General features: G+C 36.5%; 3 protein-coding genes across 7 annotated transcripts; 2 read left to right on the top strand and 1 right to left on the bottom strand.

The window, feature by feature from the left end:
- Positions 1 to 751: 751 nt before the first annotated feature.
- On the top strand, positions 752 to 2,919 carry Pex19 (peroxisomal biogenesis factor 19). 2 transcript variants are annotated; one of them, XM_072018903.1, is made up of 5 exons: positions 752 to 1,064; positions 1,405 to 1,587; positions 1,642 to 1,805; positions 1,892 to 2,122; positions 2,249 to 2,919. In XM_072018903.1, exons 1-5 carry the CDS (start codon positions 1,004 to 1,006, stop codon positions 2,474 to 2,476), a joined length of 867 nt encoding a protein of 288 aa, XP_071875004.1. In that variant the 5' UTR covers positions 752 to 1,003; the 3' UTR covers positions 2,477 to 2,919. The 2 variants fall into 2 exon arrangements, with proteins under 2 accessions (XP_071875004.1, XP_071875005.1); XM_072018904.1 differs by having other exon boundaries at positions 754 to 1,064; positions 1,648 to 1,805.
- Positions 2,909 to 5,340, bottom strand: Pgk (phosphoglycerate kinase). The gene is made up of 5 exons (XM_072018893.1): positions 5,087 to 5,340; positions 4,588 to 4,936; positions 4,134 to 4,472; positions 3,848 to 4,067; positions 2,909 to 3,742 (listed from the first exon to the last, which is right to left on the bottom strand). Exons 1-5 carry the CDS (start codon positions 5,146 to 5,148, stop codon positions 3,465 to 3,467), a joined length of 1,248 nt encoding a protein of 415 aa, XP_071874994.1. The 5' UTR covers positions 5,149 to 5,340; the 3' UTR covers positions 2,909 to 3,464.
- A 2,078-nt stretch (positions 5,341 to 7,418) lies between these two features.
- Positions 7,419 to 21,672, top strand: Asator (tau-tubulin kinase asator). 4 transcript variants are annotated; one of them, XM_072018875.1, is made up of 15 exons: positions 7,419 to 7,903; positions 12,698 to 12,830; positions 12,950 to 13,097; positions 13,236 to 13,450; positions 13,880 to 14,149; positions 14,355 to 14,441; positions 14,598 to 14,879; positions 14,967 to 15,135; positions 15,246 to 15,556; positions 15,659 to 15,955; positions 16,122 to 16,406; positions 16,491 to 16,758; positions 16,931 to 17,314; positions 18,912 to 19,314; positions 19,408 to 21,672. In XM_072018875.1, exons 1-15 carry the CDS (start codon positions 7,896 to 7,898, stop codon positions 19,460 to 19,462), a joined length of 3,315 nt encoding a protein of 1,104 aa, XP_071874976.1. In that variant the 5' UTR covers positions 7,419 to 7,895; the 3' UTR covers positions 19,463 to 21,672. The 4 variants fall into 4 exon arrangements, with proteins under 4 accessions (XP_071874976.1, XP_071874979.1, XP_071874977.1 ...); XM_072018878.1 differs by lacking the exon at positions 7,419 to 7,903 and adding an exon at positions 10,942 to 11,688; XM_072018876.1 differs by lacking the exon at positions 7,419 to 7,903 and adding an exon at positions 11,710 to 11,878.
- Positions 21,673 to 22,211: the final 539 nt, after the last annotated feature.

Here is a 22,211-nt window from a genome sequence, read left to right as displayed (position 1 = left end):
ACGCCGCTGGTAGCGGATAGGAAAAACACAGGTCGTCGTATAATCGTGACATTCTCCGCCACAGAACCTGTTTCAGAACCTGTACATAAGACAATGGTACATATGCATACGTATATACTAGTATATATGTATGCTAACTTGGTAACTTGATTTGCGTTCGGCAACTTTCAGAATAATGATCTGTTAGAGCAACCAATGACAGAAGGACATTCCGTTCATCCCTTGGTGGTCGATGGAATAGACTGCGCACGCATGTATGAATAATGGATCTGAGCGTCTTGAGGGGCATCTTTAGAATATTTATTACGGGCCGCATAAATTAACAATGTTTTATCCTCGACCCATGTCTTTCACTTCCTTAGAAATTTTGTTGTCTTTCCGTCTTGCGCCATTTCCTTCTCGCCTTCCTCCTCATCGCCGCACACGTAGACACTTTTCTCCACGGAACACAACGCTCCCACTCCATTTATTCAAAAAGATGAGGCCCATTGAATCATCGGGCCAGAAACACCAGAACAGGTGACCCTGCACCAGAAAAGAAAAGATAGGTGTCGAAGATAGAAAGCTAAGAAAGGGAGTTTTTTAATCTAATCCAGTTTTGATTCTTGAACGTGAACTTCTTTCTGTTGCAATCGAAAAATACAAATTAGAATAAACGATCGTTTAGAAACATCAAAGTCTTTTTGAATTCCCGCGCATTCCTGCGAACAGACACCAACCCATGTACTTTTTCTTTTTTTTTTTTTTTTTTTTTTAAACCCAAGAAAAAACGTAACAGGATCAAAAGAATATGTCGTTGTTTTAAAATTACAATCGATTCTCGATTAATATTAACTGGTATCAGAAATCAGAGAATTCATTCATTCATGTTTTGTCCACATGCATACGTATGCTGATATATGTAAACGATGATAAAGCTATAACGTTTTGTTACATATATTATAAGTTTCATATTTTCGCATAGTGATTTAAGGTTTAACGACAAAATTACAAAACGATAGCTATGGCTGACGAAAACTCAACGAACCAAACGGAAGATCAAGAATTAAACGATTTATTAGACAGTGAGTAATTATAACATTCTGATGAATTTATAATAAACATAATTTAAAAATCCTAACCTCAAACTGTATGAATATCTACTTTTATCTCTCTCTTTCTATTTAATACGTTTATTGCATACTTTTCTTACAACTTTGTTTGGAAAAGTATAATTTAGTTAAAGTAAAGGAAGAAAGAGGAACAGGAAAGAAATATTTATATTGTTTTATAACAATAAATAGTAATATGCCGATTCTTTTATTACGTAATTAAAAGAAAAAGACCAATTAGAATACCTAGCAATATTTGTTTCTTTTACACTAAACTTTGATAAGATTGACAGTTGTATAACCATTGACTCAGGTGCTTTGAAGGACTTCAACAAAGAACAAGTATCAGATAAAGAGGATAAGTGTAAAGCAGATACTTTAGAATCCACAACAGATAAGAACACAACTGATATATCGGAAGATGCTTGGACTACAGATTTTGTTAAACAAGCAGCAGAACAATTTGTAGAAAGCCTACGAAATTTTATTCAAAATGGTAATTGTTTATGAAAAACACAAAAAAGATATTATTAACAAATTTTCCCATTAGAAACAGATAGCGAATTAGGAGTTTCTTCTCAAAGGATGGCACAGACAGTTGCTAGTGCGATAAACAACGAAGAAACCTTTGATAAAGATAGTATGAGTAGAGACTTTCAAACTGCCATTGCACAAGCATTAAACGACTTGTCTACAACGTCCGAAAACTTACAGGTAATTGTTTCAGAAATCATGAGGGTCTTTCTTTTATTTAATTCTTTGTATCCTGAAACATGTCTTTTTTCGTGAAAACATTGTAGAGCGAGGCTGATTTATCTGAAATGTTTGGATTAGCATCCTTGGAAGATGGGCCAGGTGCCATTCCACCATTCATGCAAGGAATGCTACAGCATTTATTGTCAAAAGAAATTTTGTATCCGTCGCTAAAAGAATTAGTAGATAAGTATCCTGAATGGTTAGAAGAGAAGAAGACAGTGATATCATCGAGTGACCTTCAGAGGTTTAGAAAACAGTTTGAATTAATGCAGCAGGTGATTATCCAATAGGAACAATTATAAACAAAAGCCATTTTCACTCGAACAACAATTATTTCCACATAGGATAACAAGTTATGTCAATCCTAATATAAAGTATATAAAAATGTCCTTTTATTTTAGGTATGTATGGAACTCGATAAAGAGAAAGATGGTGATACGGAAGAAGTGAAAAAGAAACGTTTTGAAACAATAATATCATTTATGCAAGAAGTACAAGCTTGCGGTCAATTACCTGAAGAATTAATAGGAGAACAGACAATGCCTTTTCAAACTGATACTGAGGGCGATCCTGTGATTCCAGCGTTACTACGCAGCATGGAAACACCGCAGAATTGTTGCTTAATGTAAATCCATCCTAATAATTATTCTTCGACCTCTGCGCTTATAATAATACAAGAGGTTGTTGTTTAAAATAAAATATCGAGGTAAATAATGAACTGGGATGTTCAATCTATGGATCTTTTAGATGTGTTGTAATATACATATATAGCATATAATATACATGTATTACAATATACATATCTGCTATAAGCGATATATGGAAGACTATTTAACGTAATTTATTATTCTCAATAATGATATTTATCAGTACATCATGTTTGTAAATAGTAATGTTCCTTGTATGTGAGTATATACATGCGTACGTATGTATGAATATGTATTGCTGCAAACATTAGATATTTTTTGTATACGCTTGAAAATAATAGAACACCATTACATTTGTAAAGAGTGAAACTTGATTATTTTCAGTGGAACTTCAACAATACACAAAAACCATGATAATTGCATAACATTTCTTTTATTAATTTATTTATCCATATTTGTCCATTTTTGCACTTCCATCGTTACATACAGTACATACATTTTTTGTACGATTATTCATGTTTGTATGCTATGCTATTATTTTATCTCGCAAGCAAGTTATATGATATCAGAGATTGCGGCATTCATGTTGAACATCGTATGTCGTTTTTGATAGAAAAATCGTCACACGAGGAAATAATAGCATGCAGAATTTAACAATTTCAACAATGATATTGAAACGTTACATCTAGTATATATCTAATTGTTTTTATACGATTATAAATACAATTCATGTTTTTTTATATTCACGAATGCAGATGTATCTCATATGTGAAAGCAGAAGGAATTTTCCAAACATAAATTATACCGATACGGTATAGATTACTAAGGTAATTTATACACAACGATAAATATCCTATTTTTATTTTATTTCATTATACTATGATGCTAGTTTGGTAATTAAAGAAAATTAACATCTTTTAAATAAAGATGCTAGCCAAAATCTAAAGATGTAAATGACATCGAGCAGAGATTATAACGGAGAAAGGGCTGCAACTCCCGGTAAAATCTTTCCTTCAAGAAGTTCTAAACTTGCGCCACCACCGGTGCTCACATGGCTTACTTTATCTTCTGTTTTCCATTTAGCAGCGCAAGTGGCTGTATCACCGCCACCGATTATGGTAATAGTACCTCGTGACGTTGTCTCTACAACATTGTCCATTAAGCTCTTTGTACCTTTACTAAAATTTTCAAATTCAAAGACACCTGCCGGGCCATTCCATACGATTGTTTTTGCTCTTTTAATAGGTTCTGTGCATTAAATTGAATAAAGTTATAAACAAATATTTTTACGATATTAATTTATCTGAAAATCTCAGATACATGTCGATGACTGAGAATAAATGAATACTTTACCACTAAATAAGGTGCTTGATCTTGGTCCATTGTCAAGTCCCATCCAACCATCAGGTATACCATTTTCTACATCCGCAACAGAAACAGCTGCATTTTCTGCGAATTTGTCCGCGATAACGAAATCAACGGGCAGATGTATTTGAACTTTATTCTTCTCAGCTTTAGATAATAATTCATTAACGATTTTTGCACCCTCTTCGTCAAATAACGAATTACCAATCTGGAACACGAACATTATACTTCTAATTTAGATATTTCAAACAACAGTTTACCATGCTGTATTTACCTTCATGTTTTTCGATATCTTTAGAAAAGTGTAAGCCATTCCACCAGCTATGATCATCTCATTAACTTTATCCAGCAAATTATTAATCAACTGTATTTTATCTGCAACTTTGGCACCACCTAGTATAGCCAAGAATGGTCTTTCAGGATTATCCAGCGCTTTGGCAAAATATTCCAATTCTTTTTTCAAAAGAAAACCACTTGCTCTTGTTTCATATCCTTCACCAAGCATAGAGCTGTGAGCTCGATGGGCTGTACCAAAGGCATCGTTAATATAAATGTCTCCTAATTTTCTCAATGATTTCCTAAATTCTTCTACTTTTCCCTTCTCTGCTTTTACCTAAACGGAGAGAGAAAGAAAAAAGAAAGGAAAATAAAAAACAGAAACAGTTTGTTGGTTTTACCTAGTCAAGTCTATTATATAGCATGTAAACGATAGCATGTAATTTGCTTACTTTGGTTCCATCCGCTCCTACTCCTTTACCTTCTTCTTCTACGTGAAATCTTAAGTTTTCAAGCAAGATAATAGTTCCAGGCACTGGATTGGCACACGCGGTTTCAATCTCAGATCCGACACAGTCGTTCAAGAATAGAATCTCCTTTCCAAGTAAGGACTTTAGTTCTTCCGCAACAGGTTTAAGAGAGTATTTCATATCTCGTTTACCATCTGGACGTCCCAAGTGTGACATTAAAACAACAGATTTTGCTTTCTTTTCAAGAGCATATTTGATTGTATCCAAAGCAGCAACGATTCTCTGGTTATTGGTGATTTTACCATCCTTCAAAGGTACATTGAAATCTACCCTATAGCGAAGTATAATGAAGTTAATGTTCACACGAGTACCATAAGGTTAAATTTATTATTTAAATTATTTAACCTAAAACTTTGATATTTTACTTGGTAAAGTTACGCATTTTACGTAATAATCATTTTCTAGGTAAAGAGAGTTATACCGTATGATAACGCGTTTATCCGTAAGATCCACTTTATCGATGCTGAGCTTGTTTAACGCCATGCCTCTGAATTTTGAATATGTTTGAATATGTGAACTTGATACAGTATTACGTATAACAGGAAACGTGTTATTATCGCTTCCCGATTTTAATCCACTTCGTTTAGCGTTGCAGCTACTGGCAAAACTCCCGATCACTTTCAAGTATCTCCTATCGTCGTGACGCTTTGACTCAACAAAGTCAAAGAAAGGTCGACGAATACAGCGACCTCTGAAAATCTTTTGAACTGTTCGCATTAAAACAACCAGAGAAACCGAGACAATAAGGAGGATGTCAAAACGCTTGTTGAACCTTGATCCGTTACTTATCTTTGTGTTTGTAACATACTTACATGTCGCATAAATATTTCCAATGAAGTTACACGAAGTATTTTAAATGGAAATTAATAGACAAATTAACAAAAACAGACGACAAGAAACAAAATACGAAAAATCGTATTAATACATATATATAACAATTACTTATATGATATGTATTAAACTTATAATTAAACGAATATGAATTGGATTAATATGCTATCGGTAAGTTCAGACCACTCGATAATCTTTGTAACAATTGTTGTAAAATGTGAAAAAGATAACAGTGACTCAGTTTTAACCGAGTATAATACTGAGTTTAATACTACATACGTGGAAGGTAGATTAACATTCGCATATTATTTATGTATACGTATGTGGATATATATGTATACATGTATATTATATGTATCTGACAATAGGCGAGATGTGTGAATTATTACTTACGAAAAGTGTCAAAGAATATGGAAAATATGAAGTTTAATCAACTTTGTACTAACGAAATGAAGATATAAAAATAATTTACAATGATCACACGAATGCATTATTAAAGTATATAAGTGAAACAATAAAAATGGTTAATCGACTCGACGATTGGATATATTATCGTTGATACGAGCATGGACAGAACTACTTTTGTTCCATAAGCGGTGTTCAATCAACGTCTGGTATTCCGGTATTTCGTTCAACCGTTGCTATTCTCGATTCTGGCATAGTAGCATAGTCGCGCCCAGTTCATTTGCTTGATATAAAAGATATAACATAGAATAATTAAATTACGTAGAGAAACTGAAAATTAGCATTCCGTCATTCGCACACGTGTTTGTATGCGCGTGTATAATAATATGTTGTGCGGTATATATATACACTGGATTAATATCTTCTTCTTTCTTGTAGTTCTTTCGTTCATCCCGGTTATGGGATTTCGACTTCGGTAATTGATCGTATTTCGATGAAAACAAAATTAAAAGTTGTTCTATACACGAAAGACGATGAAGTGAATCGGTTATCGTTGGCGACTATCTAGAAAAATTGGTTTTGATATTCGTTGAATATAAGAATCGTGTGAATCTCGTGTGAGCATGTCTAACCGATGCTGTACCGAAATAACACAACGTTGCTAAATGCGAAGGCGAAATACGCGAAATATAGCCGTGTATATTTTCTCACAAAGAATCTCGGCTAAAATCATTTAATTCGGCACAACGTCTGAAAAAAAAAGTAGGAATACCGTCATGTATTATCATGCATTATGTATTATATTTACGCAAACATTTGTGTAATCGTTATACATTTCGCAGTAGCGTAATCCCATAGTAAGATATGCAGTACTAACAGTATCGATCGACATATCGAACCAATAATCTGTATATATATATATATATATATATATATATTGTATGCCTGTAATTCGCGGAATTATCGGATTTCTATTGAAATCAGTTAAATCTTTATCGATTTTTTTTTTTCTTATCGAAAAACAAAATTTGCATTTCTCATCATCGTCGACCATTAAATATCAAATACATACATATTTGACATGAAATCACTAATAAGTGGACATATCATAAACTGATTAATCAATTAATCGATTAGATATTATATATGTAATTATACAATTATGTATTATGGAATATAGAATAACATTGGAAGATTATGGAAGATTATGTAATTGTTAATTAAACGTGAACAATAGAACAATAGACTAGAATAGATACATGTTTGCAAGAAAGAAGAGAGAAAAACAGTTTGATAGATGTGTACCGAAAGCGTGTAGCTGGTATCGGATATACTTACGTACATATACATATGTAACAGTAGCGTCCGCAATCGGTTCGGTTCAAGGTGTGCGGTTTCGTAGGCCACTACAGAGGGGGGACATATAGGTAGGGCACGGGGACCGGGGTGAACGGGTTGGATGGCAGGGAAGATCGAGAAGGGAAGGAGGCGGCGATGGAAGAAACGGAACATCACGCTGATCGTGTCTCGTGTCAGTGTGTGTCCAATGTCCAATGCCAGTGGAACGCGACGATTCGCTTTCTGGCTCTAACTCGCTCGTCGTCAGAGAACTTGGGCCACCGGTTCGTAAACGAACTCACGGTGTTATCTAGATCGCGGCGACGAATTGTATTCGTTCGCTGATTCGTGCCCTAGATGAGGAGGATCGTGAAACCATTCACTAGAAATCGCGCTACGTTTATATCGATTCCATCCGAGGAACCGATCGAATTGTTCGTTCGTTTCTAGTGCCGAATCTCGCATCGATCGACGCATCGATCTACTATTACTATCGCCCTTGCTACCGTTATCGTTGTTACCACCGTGCGCTACACGCAAACGTCATCGTAATTATTCTACTTGACGTCGTCGTCATCGTCGTCGTCGTCGTCGTCTTTGTGTAACCAACTTTCCACTTGGCACAATCTTTATGTGCTTAGTCTTTACTTGAAACTATGAAGTGGTATGTGATTATCTCTTTTGAGATATACCCTCAAATTTCGACTTCCTACTCAACTTCTTTTCCTTTCTATTCCTTTCCAGGAAAGAAACTTGTGTTTCTTTTCTATATGTTTCTATATCTTCTTTGCGTTCTCTAACCCGCCACTTGTTTTTACCTTTCTATATAAATACGTAAGTTTTACCGAAATGCCTGACAAATTGCGTATTTTGAACTTTAAAAAATTACATACACGAACGTGTTCGATTGTATCCATATAATATATACGTAATACATAATATATGTATAACTTCCAAGTTTTTGTAACTTAAACATGTCTATGGAAAAAAGAAGCAGAGATGAATGATCGCAACAAAGATGCTTAACATTGACACTGACTAAAATTTACAAGCAGCAAAGCTACTTAGAAAAATACCTTGGCGCGGAGAAAGATGCTACTTTACGTTTCACGACATGCACACGCGCGCGCGCGCGTGCGTGCACACACACACACACACGCACATACGCACACACACACAGTGGGGTCGTTTAAAAATAGACGTTTAAACTTAAATTATGCCCTCTGGCGAATGGAGTTAGTAATTTAAGCATTTCGAAATTTCATTACTCGATTTTTATTAAACATGTGCGAAAAGACGGTCGAACGCTGATCAAAAGAACAATCGCGTGTCCTCCTATTTAAAATCTCATTCGAAATCCAAAGAACCTTTGCGAACAGTTTAATCATCCAGTGAAATATTTGTTCTCTTGTCAACATAGATCGCAAAGTTCTAAAATGAAAGTAATTGTATCGTTCGTTTGCACTCATAAAACAGCTTAAAATCATTTAAATTTATAGAAACGCCTATTCACAATCGGCAATCGATAGTTCATCTTATTAACTCTAAATTAATTTTTCTATAAAAAAGACGTTCAACTTTTTTATTTACGATTATTATCTTCTGCATACATATACGTGTGTGTTGTTTTTTTTTTTTAAACGATAAATAGAATCGACCCGAATAAAAGAACAATTCTTACCTTGAGCATGACATTCGTTCACGAACATGTGAGAAATGCACGGCTTCTGCGTGACTAACAATAAATTCGCACGCACGCGATTCGGCCATGCCGTTGTTAGGTATGGTATCTGGACCAACTCTCAACTATATATCATGTCATTTACTTACATCGATCAATGTCACTAGCTGACTTAATTTGTGTCTAAACTTTCATAGATATAAAGATATCTCTTTTTCCCATCTCATCCTCAAACACTTACAAATTTACAACTGCAAAGCTAAGAGAACCAGAATCTGTTTGAAACTAAAGTCCTAGCCCCAATGGCTGAACATTGCCTTCGTTTACGTATTTCCGGAGGAGAAGTAACAACAATTGTATTAGTTGTTTCGAAAAGAGGTGTTGACAAGTTCGAAGCAATTACTTACATATGTAGACATTAGAACCGTTCACATTGGGATATACACACGCATAAGTAAGTAAATACATACATACATACATACATATATATATATAGGTATGGTTAACGGAAGAAATACTTATCTGGAAACTTGAAAAATACTTGGATACTTTTTTGGAAAGCTCGAAAATACTCGAAGATCGACGCAAGTGTAAATGTACACTTACAGTTAATATGTAACAAGTTTGTAACGTCTTCCGGTTTTTAAAAAAATATACTCAATCTGTAATATCCTCTGCTCGTATCGCTTAAAATTATATTTTCATAGGTCCAAATCTTTTATACATAAAGTGTTACGCCACGAGGCTTTTTAGAGATCGTATTTCCAACCGTCGCTCGCGGCCCTCCAGCGTCGCAGATACATCCTCTTATCTGCCCGACGAAAAATATACATTGTATCGATGAGCGCATATTTATCACCAAATAACGAGTTCTGGAACCGTCGATCTCGGACCGTTATTTTATAAACGAAGAAGTCGGCCTGCGTGATCATCGGCGCGTGCGATGGCGTGATCCGAGCATATGGGGGGTCGTCTCCCCGAAAGACAAAGAATCGGTCTAAGGAAGTCAGTCTCAATCGAAATCTCTTACGGATCAGTCTCAATCGAACACTCTAACCGATCAGTCTCATTCGAAATCTGTAACCGGGGAGTCCATTTTCGTGGTCCGAACAGTCAATAAGTCTACCACGGTTCTATCTGTAAATCAATCCGTTTGTAAAGTCTAACTATCTCATCGAGAGATATCGTCAAATCGGGTCACATTTTCTGTAACGCATAAGCTGTACTCATCATCAAATACTTGTGACGCTCATAATATTGTGTAATCCATTGTTGAATATATACATCATATTAACCTGTTAACACAGTGTTAATTTCAATTAATCACCCCTGTTATCCTAACCGAAACACGGGGAACGACTACTTCGCGGCGTCGATTATACGAATCGTAGCGAGAATTTACGCCTCTCGCTGACGCGTTTTCCTCGCGACCGCGTCTCTCCGCGAACGGTCGTAACATAAAGTGCTTTCGTTTCATTAGAATCATTCACAAAAAATATATAGGATTTATGCTACAAAAATAGTAAAATAATAACAGTAGTAATCACAAAAGAATCGTAAGTACCACGAACACGAATATAAATACGATACAGCGATCGATATGTTTTCTATGTAAGTAGATAGGTACTTGAATCGATTTTGCATCGTGGTACAAGACACGAGGATTCATTGATTCCTGTTTAAATAAAAAGGAGAAGCCTTTATCATCTACTATTGTGTACACATTTTAACGTGTTATCCTCCGTCTTATTCTTATAATGGCAATGAAAGAAATTAATCAAACAGGTGAATACGTCACGACACTATTCAAGGTAGTATCAAAAAGTTTGACTATCATCAGTAAAGATCATTTGCAATTGATAATGCGCGTATCCTATATTATTACGTCGAACGTAATAAAATATATAACTATGTAATACGTGTACGTACACAGCTATTACTTGAAATTACTGAAAAAGGTGTACTTACAGATTTGAATCGTTTCCTTCTCATTAGTTTCTTCCAAGTATGAATACTCTTTATAATATTCTTTACTTTTGCGCATAGTCATGGTGTAGCCATTATTGAAGCTATTAATAAAACTGCAGACAGATAAAGTATAATAACAATTATCTATGACGATCTACATACGTAAAGGAGCGTAACATGCAAAACAATGGATGGATACGTGAAAATGTTAACGGTAATAACTTTTTGCGGCGGGCGCTGTTTTGTAACAGAGTAATAAAAATAGAATGGAATAGAAGAGGAAACGCTGTGAAATACGCGGTGAATTTTTATGAAAGGAAAGAAGAAAAAAGGAAAGAAAGAAAGAAGAGAGAGAAATGCGTACGGCACGGGAGGCCTAGAACGTTTAATTCCGAAATACTAATGATTGAATCGCGAAATGTTTGAAATCATAGAGGGAAAAGATAGGACGGTGAAGATCGATCGAGCATTCAGGTCGCTATCTTGCGGCGTTTATAAGCATTACGAATGCCGTGGTACGAAATCGAAAAATGGCCGTTCCATCGGTGTTTGACGGGCATATCTACTAGAGCATTGATGAACGTATTTGATATGTTCGATCGGTGGTGAAAAAAGTGATCGTAAGAGTAAAAAGAACAGTGTAATAGAAATTCGGAGAAAATAAAATTAGGAAGGATCGAAGGACCGCGTTCGAGTGAGAGAAACAGTTAGGAAGGATTGGTGGGGTAGGGTGGGGTGTGGTAGGGTGAGAGTGTGGGAGGGTGAGCGAAGGAAAGGAGAGGAAGGAGGAATACGAAAGGGTGAGGTGAAGACAGAAACTAGTAGGAAGGGGAGGAAGTAGTGGTAGAAAGAATCGGGGAAAAGGGGGAAAACGAGGGAAAGAAAAGAGATGGAAACGGGAATCGTGCGGGATCGTGAAATAACATAAAGCACTGGCTGAGAAGAATTCGCATTGTGTAGAAACGTCATCAACGATTACCAAACGACATTGTTAGTGGAAATGAAGTACTAATCATATTTGGATTGGTTGGTGGATCGTGCGCGTTGAATTTAGGAAAAGCTAAATGATAATGCTATAGTACAATGAAAAGTTCTACGCGACTAGAGTTTTTTTTTTTTAGGACGAAGGAAGCAAAGCTATATATCTTTTCCTTAGCTGCGCTTCCCCTCTTGGTTTATAATCACTAAGCTCGGCCTTGTTCGGCTCTGTTCGTAATAATAGTTAATCCAAGCTAGAACTGATTACAAGCTCGAACAAAAATTTCTTTGGCGAAAATTTGCGTTGTTGCGGGTGCGAACAGAGAAATTTTGCAAGCGATTCGGGGCAAGGATAGCAGAAGGAACCAAACGTGACACCAGGTGACGGGTCGAACGATTAAACGTGGTTGAACGATTGGTAGAGTAGACGATCGCCCCCTTCATGCCCGATGCACCCTTCGCTCGCGCGTAATCATGGCTGCCTAACACAGGGCGCTCAGTATCGACCAATTTCCTACTGCAATCGTACTGTAATACGCTTTAGGTTAAAAACCTAACCTGTCACATTCGTACAGGGTGTGTCGTTTGTCTCACGTTGACAGCTGTAAAGTTCGTTGCGTCGGGTCGAGCTGTTTCGTATTCCATTTACTGCATTACGTCGCGATTCACTTTGATTCTTCTTCCATCTTTCTACCTATTCTTGCTTGCTCGCATCGTCGCTTGTCGCGTATCGGCCAGAGGCTAATACAAGACCGAAGACCTACACCAGCATGCGAATATTCTTTTTAATTTTTAACGAATCTCGTAATAGGGTTCGCTTGCGCATTCTAGGCATCCCGATCACTCTACGACATTGCAGCCAAGGAATGTAGGCGACGAAAGCACGGATCAGAATAATAATATAACTATGATGAGCGAGGATTTGCTGCAACCTGGCCATGTGGTCAAAGAACGTTGGAAAGTCGTGAGTCAATTTATATCTTCTTTTTTAAGTCTCCTTCTTTTTCTTTCGCTTCCTCAAACTACCAATCCCCAAAGTATCTTGTCTATTTTAGTTTACCCAGTAATTTCTTCTCTATGCAGGTCAGGAGAATAGGAGGGGGTGGGTTTGGTGAAATTTATGAAGGGCTAGACTTGATGACCAGAGAGCAAGTTGCGTTGAAAGTTGAATCAGCACGTCAATCAAAGCAAGTTCTTAAGATGGAAGTAGCAGTATTGAAAAAACTTCAGGGTATGTTGTAATCTTATAATTATATAGAACTACTAAATTAGCGTAAAAGCACAATTTGTATACCATATATACATATAATACCCAAGGTAAATGTCGCTTTTATCTTTATTAATGAATGCTTGTCATTCCTTATTGCAGGCCGAGAACATGTGTGTAGGTTTATAGGTTGTGGCCGTAATGATCGATTCAATTATGTTGTAATGCAGTTGCAAGGAAAAAATTTAGCCGAGTTACGACGTGCTCAGCCTCGTGGTGCTTTCTCATTATCTACTACTCTCCGTTTAGGACTTCAAATTCTCAAAGCAATTGAAAGCATACATCAAGTAGGCTTCCTTCATAGAGATATCAAACCTGTAAGTTTATCTTAATTTGTACAACATCATCAGAATAGCGTTCAATTTCAAAAAGATACTTGCTATTTCTTCCTTGTCGCTTGTCCCTATTATCTTTCGAAACCAATTTCCAATTTGTATCGATGTAATGATTTCCTTGTTCTTTTTCCATTAATGTACAATATACACTTATGATCATCATGTACATCACCTATGGGCATCGCATACGCATATTTTCTTCCAATTTCAGTTAGTCACTTTTACCGTTCGCATGCACTTATTTATATCATATCAAAATTTATTATTATTATAAAATTTATGTTCAATCGAAATAAGATACATGTTCATTAATTAAAAGATGATATTGATGCTTCATGAAAATGGTATTCGTTATTAATCGCTATAGCAAAAGTTGCAACTCGTTCTGTATAATTAATGTTATCTTTTCAGTCAAACTTTTCAATGGGACGACTTCCGCATACATCGAAGTTAGTTTATATGTTAGACTTCGGTTTGGCTCGTCAATTTACGACGGGTACTGGTGAAGTTAGACCACCTCGTAGCGCGGCAGGATTTAGGGGAACCGTCCGGTACGCATCGGTGAATGCGCACAAAAACAAAGAAATGGGCAGACACGACGATTTGTGGTCATTATTTTATATGTTGGTAGAGTTTGTTAATGGACAACTTCCATGGCGAAAAATAAAGGATAAAGAACAGGTATACCAATGTTATAAGTATTCTTGGTTTAATTGACCGACACGCGTCTTCTTCACCATAAAAAAATGATCTCGCCTAAGCTTTAATGTATCGTTTTTCCTTTTCTCTCTCTCTCTCTCTCTCCGCCTCTGACTTTTTCCCTCCCTCCCACCTTCCTTCCCTTTCTCCCTTCCGCGCCTCATCCATCTTTCGTTTCTTCGTCTAGGTGGGTCTCATGAAAGAAAAGTACGATCATCGCTTACTTTTAAAACATCTTCCAGCGGATCTCCGTGTTTTTTTGGAACATATTCAGGTATGCGATCTTAATATTCTTTTACATGTTTCAAAAAACCAGCTATTTTTATTCAATATGGTCATGTGATATATAACACTTAATAGATAATGATAATATTATATCGTCTTCCAATTAATGCATGTGATCGAGCAATTAATGGAATATCCTTTTTAGAGTTTGGGATACGCAGATAAACCAGATTATGCGATGCTGGCAGGTCTATTCGAACGTTGCTTGAAACGTAGAGGAGTGAAAGCTACTGATCCCTATGATTGGGAGAGGCCATATATATCGAACGAAAGTTTACCGACTACCAGGTCTCTACCTAGCAACTATCAGGTCGCCATGCCTCCAGTACTGACCACAGCTACTACGATCAATCAAGCACCAACCACGCCGAATGTCGATACGAATAATCAAGAAAACGTCGAACCCGATAACAGAAAGGAATTAGACGTAAAGAGATTAAATAGAGACGTTTACTAGACATTACTAGCTGCGTATAAATCACGGCGGATATATATTTCGGTATATCTTTTACAGGCACAAATGGATTATGAAAGTATATGTAGAAGAAATAAACAACGTGGAGTAGAAGGATCTTCGGTGCCGTTTACATCAGCTATAAGCAATCACGGCCGAGATAAAAATTGTAACGCCACAATACCTACAATGGATAACACTCATCAACAAGCTGGGCAACAAGCTCAAGGTTATTACCTTCAAAACAATATTTCACTTATTAGAAAATATCTTAAGCGAGTGCTTAGCTTGATACCGTCATGTTTGTTCGCGTGTACCTTTACCATTTCGTTTCTACAGATTCGCCTAAAAAGAGGCGTGCAGTTTCGATGGCAGCAGAACCACAAACAGGCGTGGTAGACAACGAAGGAGACGCTTTAATGGCATCCGCTCGTTCTGCTTCGGAAGTTCCTCGCAATAAAATTGGAGCTAATGCCGCAGCGCCATTAAGGAAATCCGCAAGTGGCGCAACATTTGCTCGATTACGAGTAACATCTGCACCGGAGGCAACGCCTGGCGAACCTCCCAGTCCTCGTGTACAAACTGAAGTCGATGCCTCTTATTGTTCCTACGACGTTACCAATCCAAAATACGTTGGCAATCAGAGCCCCGTGTGTATAAAATCGTAAAAGCTATTTACTAAAGTCAAACAATATAAACGGTTGTTTGTTTTTAATTTATGTCTATTCCTTTCTGGATGTATATCCTGACAGGTTACGGAACAAAGAGAACCGTTGAAAAGAGAACCGCGAAGAAGAACAGATGGACGTCAACAAACAAGAGCTAGTCGTGCCGCAATAAGGGACTGTTCCATAACTCAGTTCGCGCAAATAGATGACGACAATGTATCGGCGTTGCAACAAGTGACTAAAGGCGGTGGTGGCCTGACCCTCGCTTCTCAGTGGAAATCACAATTTGACGATTCTGAAGAGACTGACAACGAATGGAAAGGAGAGAATTTACAGAGTCCCGAGCATAAAGGGACCAACATGCCAATTATGGTTCCGCAGGTAACTGTTTAAAATGATCATGTTATCGTAAGTTGCGTTACAGAATCCAATTTCGATAGTCAAGTTTTTTATCAAGTTTTACGTACAAATAAAAAGTTTCCACGGTCTGTTTTGACACGTATTATTGCGAATAATTAATTTGATTTTATCAAATTTCAATATACAGTCGACAGTTGGTAGTGATGCTGTGACCATCGCAACTTCGGTACCTGCATCTATCGATGCGAAAACGACAGTGGTTCAATCAACCACGTCGATCGCACCGCAACATTCAATAATACCAACTGCCCTCTCACGAATAAGTGAAGATTCTACGAAGCCTGCGGCTCCTCATAGGTGCTTAAATATTGCTGGCATTGAGAAATATCCGGATCTTCAAAGTGCGCTTCCTCGCGCTTGGAGCGTTCCTGCGTTGGCGCCGCATGTTCGCACGTACCTCGAAGCACCGTTGGTCCGTAACCGTTTTATATATATATATATATATATCATACATATTTGAAGTTTTATAGAGCTACGTATTGTTTTCCAATAACAGGTTCAACAAGCTGCATTCGATGATTTGTTGTACGAGGTTGATGTCATGAGAAATATAGCTACACGTTACGACGAACCGAGACAAAGCCCTCCACCACGAAGAGCGAGCGTACCAGCAGTTGCTTTTTCACCACCGAACACAATACCCAGCACACCTGGAGGCGAAGAAGAGGAGGAAGCAGTGGCTGGAAGACTAGAAATTAGAGTAGTTGATGCAACAGGTGGCGCAACCGTTGTACAAACCACCGCGGATAGAGAGCCACTGCAAAGTAAATATAGAAACGCTTTAATTTACTATATTTTTACTCGATCTCGAAAGTTTTTAAAGACTTTATTACTATGTTAGTATCGCAGTGCTGTTTTTGTTGTGGCTATTATCGTATCATATCATATGTCGCTATTACCTTCTTGATTTTACATTCATTTAATGCAATTTTATAGAAAAAATGACAAACGGTACGGTAGACAGTCCGGCTATCCTAGATAATCCTAATCCGGAAAAGGAAGAACCATCGATATACGACGATGCTGTTGAAAATCGAGCGCCTATCGATGATACCGTACACAAGGAGAACAGCACTATCCCTGCCTCGACCACTATACCGAACGTAGTACCACTTCGTGAATATAAGGACGATAAAGAAAAGGAGATCTCTAATAGGACTTACAATACTGTCAGCAAAATTCCAATTCCTGTTAAAAGTCCGAGATGTTCATTATCGGAATCAACACCAGAAACGAATACGCAAAATACCAAAAGCATCATGGGAAATGAAGTAGAAATATCGTCTACACCTGCGGCTACAGCCAGAGAAAAAGATGCTAGTTAGTAAGACTTTTTTTTTTTTTTTTAGCTTACACTGTAATTTTATGATCCTATCTTCCCGAACTCACACGCGTTACATGTTTTAATACTGTACAGATTCGATTGTACAAGTTTTACGAGTTTAACGTTCTTCGCGAGTTTGATCGTTTTTGTAATTGATAAAGTTTGCAGGGTGAAAATTCCTTAAAAACGACAAAGCCATCGTTGATATATAACTTCCACACGAATGTCACGCACAATACCCGATAGCCACTCGCTTATCGATTTCAATGTCCTTGAAATATGTTGTCAGTCATCGTTCTGAACAACTTTATTCTATAAATATCACGAATGCTCAGTTTTAGATTTCGAGTTATACATGCAAGTATGTTTGGTATTATATACGTCGCGTAAAACTGGTTTTTAATATATCATATAGACACCTTTTTCAATATCTTCGTAGCAACATACAAGCGATGGGAAGAAATAATAAGAATTCCAGTCACAGTAACAATTCCAAATGGAAAGGAATAGGTAGGATTAGACTATTGAAGTGGTGGCGAGCCGCGTGGAGCGGTATAAATGGGTGATATAAATTCAATGACGTTAGAAAAAAGAGAAAATACTCGGTCTCCCAGGGATAAGTACTACATGTATTCCATCAGCAAATTTGTCAGAACTTATTTGTTACAAGCGTACCCGGTCACCATGAAATACACTTATCGGTTGTACAACCGAGCAGTAACAATACCAATTATAGCGTAGCTACAGCAACACAATTATAATTGGGACACAATATACGAATATACACGCAATAATTATAATATCTAATATACAATTTTGTATAAAATATAGAAAGAAAGTACATACAAATATAATACCAAACATAATTTTGTGCATACCTTGAAAACTAAAACGAGAGCACCCATTATATTTACATATATATGAAGAAATTGTTCAGAATGATCTTGACAATATGTTAAAAAAAAAGAGATATCGAAATCGATGAGGAGTTAGCTATTTGGCGTATTCAGCTACCTATATACGTGTATATATATATATATGCTGAAGTTTTAATATATATATATTAAACACATACACATATATTAAAACTTCGGCAAAGAATCAATTGAAAAAGATTACAACGAGAAAGAGTACATTATAAGGAAAAATATTTATAATCGTTTGTATGGAAAATTATAGTTCAAGTTGTTTAGTTCCACTTTCTTCGTTTGCTTTTCTTTTACCTGTAAAGGTGCCCAGTCACAGAGATGCCACAGAGATGTCGCAGAGATGCCACACGCTACTATTATCATTTGAAAATTGTACATCTTTCCTTCGACTATTACTTATTCTTTTTTATTACGTCTGCAATGCGCTCATGTGTATGCGTATACATGTATGTGCACACATCCGTTGTTTGATTGATAAATTATATATTGAAGATTCTAAGAACATATACTATTAAATCAAAAAGTTTTCAATTCTTAAGTAATTGGAAGGAGGAAGGGAAGGGGAAGGAAATGGAAAGTTGTATTTTTCGTATTTTGGACAGCAATTTATAACGATTAGGATTGGTTATAGCTTCTTAGCGATACTAATATTAATAAATTTTAGCTGTCAAGGGCAAACGCTTGACAGTGGAGGTATTGCGGCGCTGCTTGGCATTGCCCGATGAACCATCGATCTTTTCACCATTAACGTCGGCTAATTCGACAGAAGATGAAAATTTAACTGGATGTACACCTGCGTTACGTCGCCGAAGGCAAAGCGAAAAATATGTGACCGATGCCAGCCAATTAAATCTTCGATTTCAAAGACCGCAACGCAGAATCAGGTCCCATTCTGAAGTATTATCCAAGTTTTCTCCTAGAGGAGTACCTTCGCATCTTTTAGGAGAGACGGCTAAACGTACCGACGAGAATAGCGACAATGACTCTGATAATAGTGGTCCACCGAATGCTCAACCTCCACCACCTCCTACATCTCTGCCTCCTCATATTGCAGAAAATAATGCTAGGTATTTATATATGACTGTGGTATATATATATATATATAAACATAGTTTGGCTATGCGTGTTAATTGTCGAATGTTAATTCATTTAAATTACAGATGTCGCAGATTTCGACCTATATCAGATGGGACAATAATCAGCAAAGAATGGTGAGATATACAATATCTGCAGAGGCGAATTCAAGTATTTGTTTGTATCAACGATCGGCAGAGACCTTGCGATCTGCTCGTTCGAATGTCTGGAATCTTTCTTTCCGTATGAGAGAAAGCAAGAAAGTAATATTAATTTCACGATGATTTGATTCAAAGTGTCGCATAAAAGTTGTTCATTTTTCCGTGAAGGGAAAACATAAGAAATCGTATCACGTGAGAAACCATTGCTTTCTTAGGTAAAGCAATTTTGATTAAAACGCTAAACGTTAAAGCGAAATGAATATGACTCGAAGAAATGCTATGAAATGTTTCGAGTTCCCCGCGTCAAATGAGTTAGAAATTCTTTTAGATCAAATTGCAGATGCAGTTGTGTATTTCATTCTACTGTAAGACCCTGTTGCAAAAAATCATATGAATTGGTGGTGCTTCAAAGAATGTACTTCCTAGTCTACAAAGGTATGTGACGACAGGATAAAGTTCGTTAAATATTTATCAGGTACGTTATATACGTTAACAAAGACACAACTACGGTTCGAAACAAATTATTCCTTCAAAAAAAAAAACAAAAAAAAAACAAAAAAGAAATAAAAAAAGAAGAAAAGGAAAAAGAAAACAAAAAAAAGAAGAAGAAGAAGAAAGAAGAAAAAAAGAAAGGCACATCTCCTTCTCCTTTTTCTCTAGTCGTCGTCGTCATCGTCGTCGTCGTCGACGTCGCCACCACCACCACCAGCGCCACCGCCGTCGCCGTCGCCACCGCCACCGCCGTCGCCGTCGCTATCGCCATCGCCATCGCCATCGCCATCGCCACCGTTCCTACTCGCTACCATTCACTGTTCTCTTATTCGTATCCCTTCCTTCCTTGTTCTCCCTTCCTTGTCCTAATCGTCTTCCCATTTTTTACGCACCCCTGCTTTACGCGAAATTCTTTCTACAAAATACTCATTATCTGCACTTTATAGGAAATTGTATTGCAAAATTTTAGTTGTTCACCGATGTAAGAGGAGACTGTACGACGTTGTTCTTATTGATTATGCATTTAGTGAACAGAGAAATTTGAATATAAGGGGAAATTGTAGGAAATAACTTTTACTAATTGAACAAAACTTTCCGTGATAGTTTTCATACAAAACTAATGTACGATGGATCACGATATAGATGGTCAAAATCGATATTGGATATACGAAATGACGCTAACTGTTGTACCGTATTTATTTTAAATACATAGTAGTTTTAAACGAATTTTCGCGAGTTATGAAGGTAACCGGTACTCTTTGAAAAACCACCATTACGCAACTAATAAAAGATAGCAAGAAAGGATCGTTAACGTTAAAATAAAATAACAGTTATATCCTCGAGCAAATGTATATCTCGTCCGAATTATCGTTTTATGAATGTGTAACGTATTAGCTAACTGCTTGTATTAAGGCTGCCACGAAAGATAGATGAATTCAATTACGAGATCACGATTTATCACTTGTCAATATAAGCAAGCCTTCTTCGATCGTTTGACAAATTTTTCGTCATCAAGATTTAAGCGATGAAAAAACTGTATTAATAAATAAGTACTCGAAGAGAATGTTATAGTTAGATTATATATAATCACGCGTATTTGTCTTGCACTTCCCGATAACGCGATTTTTCCAAACACTTACAAATCCGCAATCGAAACAAACATAGTGATGCATAAAACTAGTCAAGTAGAATCCTTTAGTATTCTATTAATGAAACCAAATTTGCGCATAGAGTTATAAATATTATACTTGTACAAAATAGTTTAGGATTTATTTTGTGCAATGATCGAAATAACGTTAAAGATACGACGAGATAGCTTTAAGTTAATGTCACGAGAATAATTTCGCAATATGAAAACAAGTGTGCAGTATGCGCGAGCAAAAACTACGGGATTATCGTAGACGAAATGAGGAACGGAGTGATACGCGAGTCTATCGAGCGCATATTAATCTGTGTACGTATACGCACGAATATGTATATCGTCATACTACATTTGTTCGTGTACTCGCGTTTCCAAACTTCATCTCTCAACTCATCTAAAATTTTTTGTGCGAACGTACGTAACTTTACAATAGAAAAGTGCCAGCGACGATGAATATACTGTGTGTAAATCGGTAATGAATCTGTAATTGAAGATAAAGTGTACGTTTGAATGTAAACAAATACGCATAATACAGCTCATTGGATGTATCTCTATAATCTAGTATATTTGAATGTATCTCTAATCTATAATAGAAAAGTATCATAAGTCACTTATACCATTCACTTTGAAAGTTCGCACTCTGTTAAAAATAAAGAAACAGTGTGTGCGTTTTGTTTTCCAAACTACATAGAACTTGTCACTGATGCATCGTTTGAGCGAATACGACATATTTTATTGAAAATTAAGGAACCGTAAAACGTATTGAAAAGATACAGATTCCGCGCGTAAATATTGCACACATCTATTCTATATGAAAACATACATATTTTCCATAAATGTCAAATCAGATTCATTAATTTACTTTGAAACTTTTAATAGATTACAGAGAGAAATAAATGACTCGTAAAGCTACCAATGCATATATATGTATATGTGCGTAATTATGTTTTAAAGACTATCGCGTGTAATCACAAGGGATATGTTTACTCAACGATAATTGAAAGCAAACGGATAATCTCGTGCAATATATAAGTACAAATGAAATGGAAAAACTACCAAATTTTTATTTTTAGCGATTGATAACTATATTTTTTTT

This window comes from Bombus fervidus, chromosome 16, assembly GCF_041682495.2.
Source record: "Bombus fervidus isolate BK054 chromosome 16, iyBomFerv1, whole genome shotgun sequence".
In the NCBI taxonomy this organism is placed as follows: Eukaryota; Metazoa; Arthropoda; class Insecta; order Hymenoptera; family Apidae; genus Bombus; species Bombus fervidus.
The sequence above is the reverse complement of the archived record's forward strand: the minus strand, read 5'-3'. Positions and strand labels throughout refer to the sequence as shown.

What these genes read in the sequence shown, in the direction of transcription:
- Pgk (XM_072018893.1), bottom strand. Translation starts at nt 5,148, where the DNA reads ATGGCGTTAAACAAGCTCAGCATCGATAAAGTGGATCTTACGGATAAA. An exon ending in GATAAACGCGTTATCATACG is followed by an intron (nt 4,937 to 5,086) that starts GTATAACTCTCT and finishes ACTTCGCTATAG; the next exon opens with GGTAGATTTCAATGTACCTT. An exon ending in ATCAAGCACCTTATTTAGTG is followed by an intron (nt 3,743 to 3,847) that starts GTAAAGTATTCA and finishes TTTAATGCACAG; the next exon opens with AACCTATTAAAAGAGCAAAA.
- Asator (XM_072018875.1), top strand. An exon ending in CGTACCTCGAAGCACCGTTG is followed by an intron (nt 16,407 to 16,490) that starts GTCCGTAACCGT and finishes TTCCAATAACAG; the next exon opens with GTTCAACAAGCTGCATTCGA. An exon ending in ATTGCAGAAAATAATGCTAG is followed by an intron (nt 19,315 to 19,407) that starts GTATTTATATAT and finishes TTTAAATTACAG; the next exon opens with ATGTCGCAGATTTCGACCTA.
- Pex19 (XM_072018903.1), top strand. Translation starts at nt 1,004, where the DNA reads ATGGCTGACGAAAACTCAACGAACCAAACGGAAGATCAAGAATTAAAC. An exon ending in ACGAAATTTTATTCAAAATG is followed by an intron (nt 1,588 to 1,641) that starts GTAATTGTTTAT and finishes TTTTCCCATTAG; the next exon opens with AAACAGATAGCGAATTAGGA. An exon ending in AGTTTGAATTAATGCAGCAG is followed by an intron (nt 2,123 to 2,248) that starts GTGATTATCCAA and finishes CTTTTATTTTAG; the next exon opens with GTATGTATGGAACTCGATAA.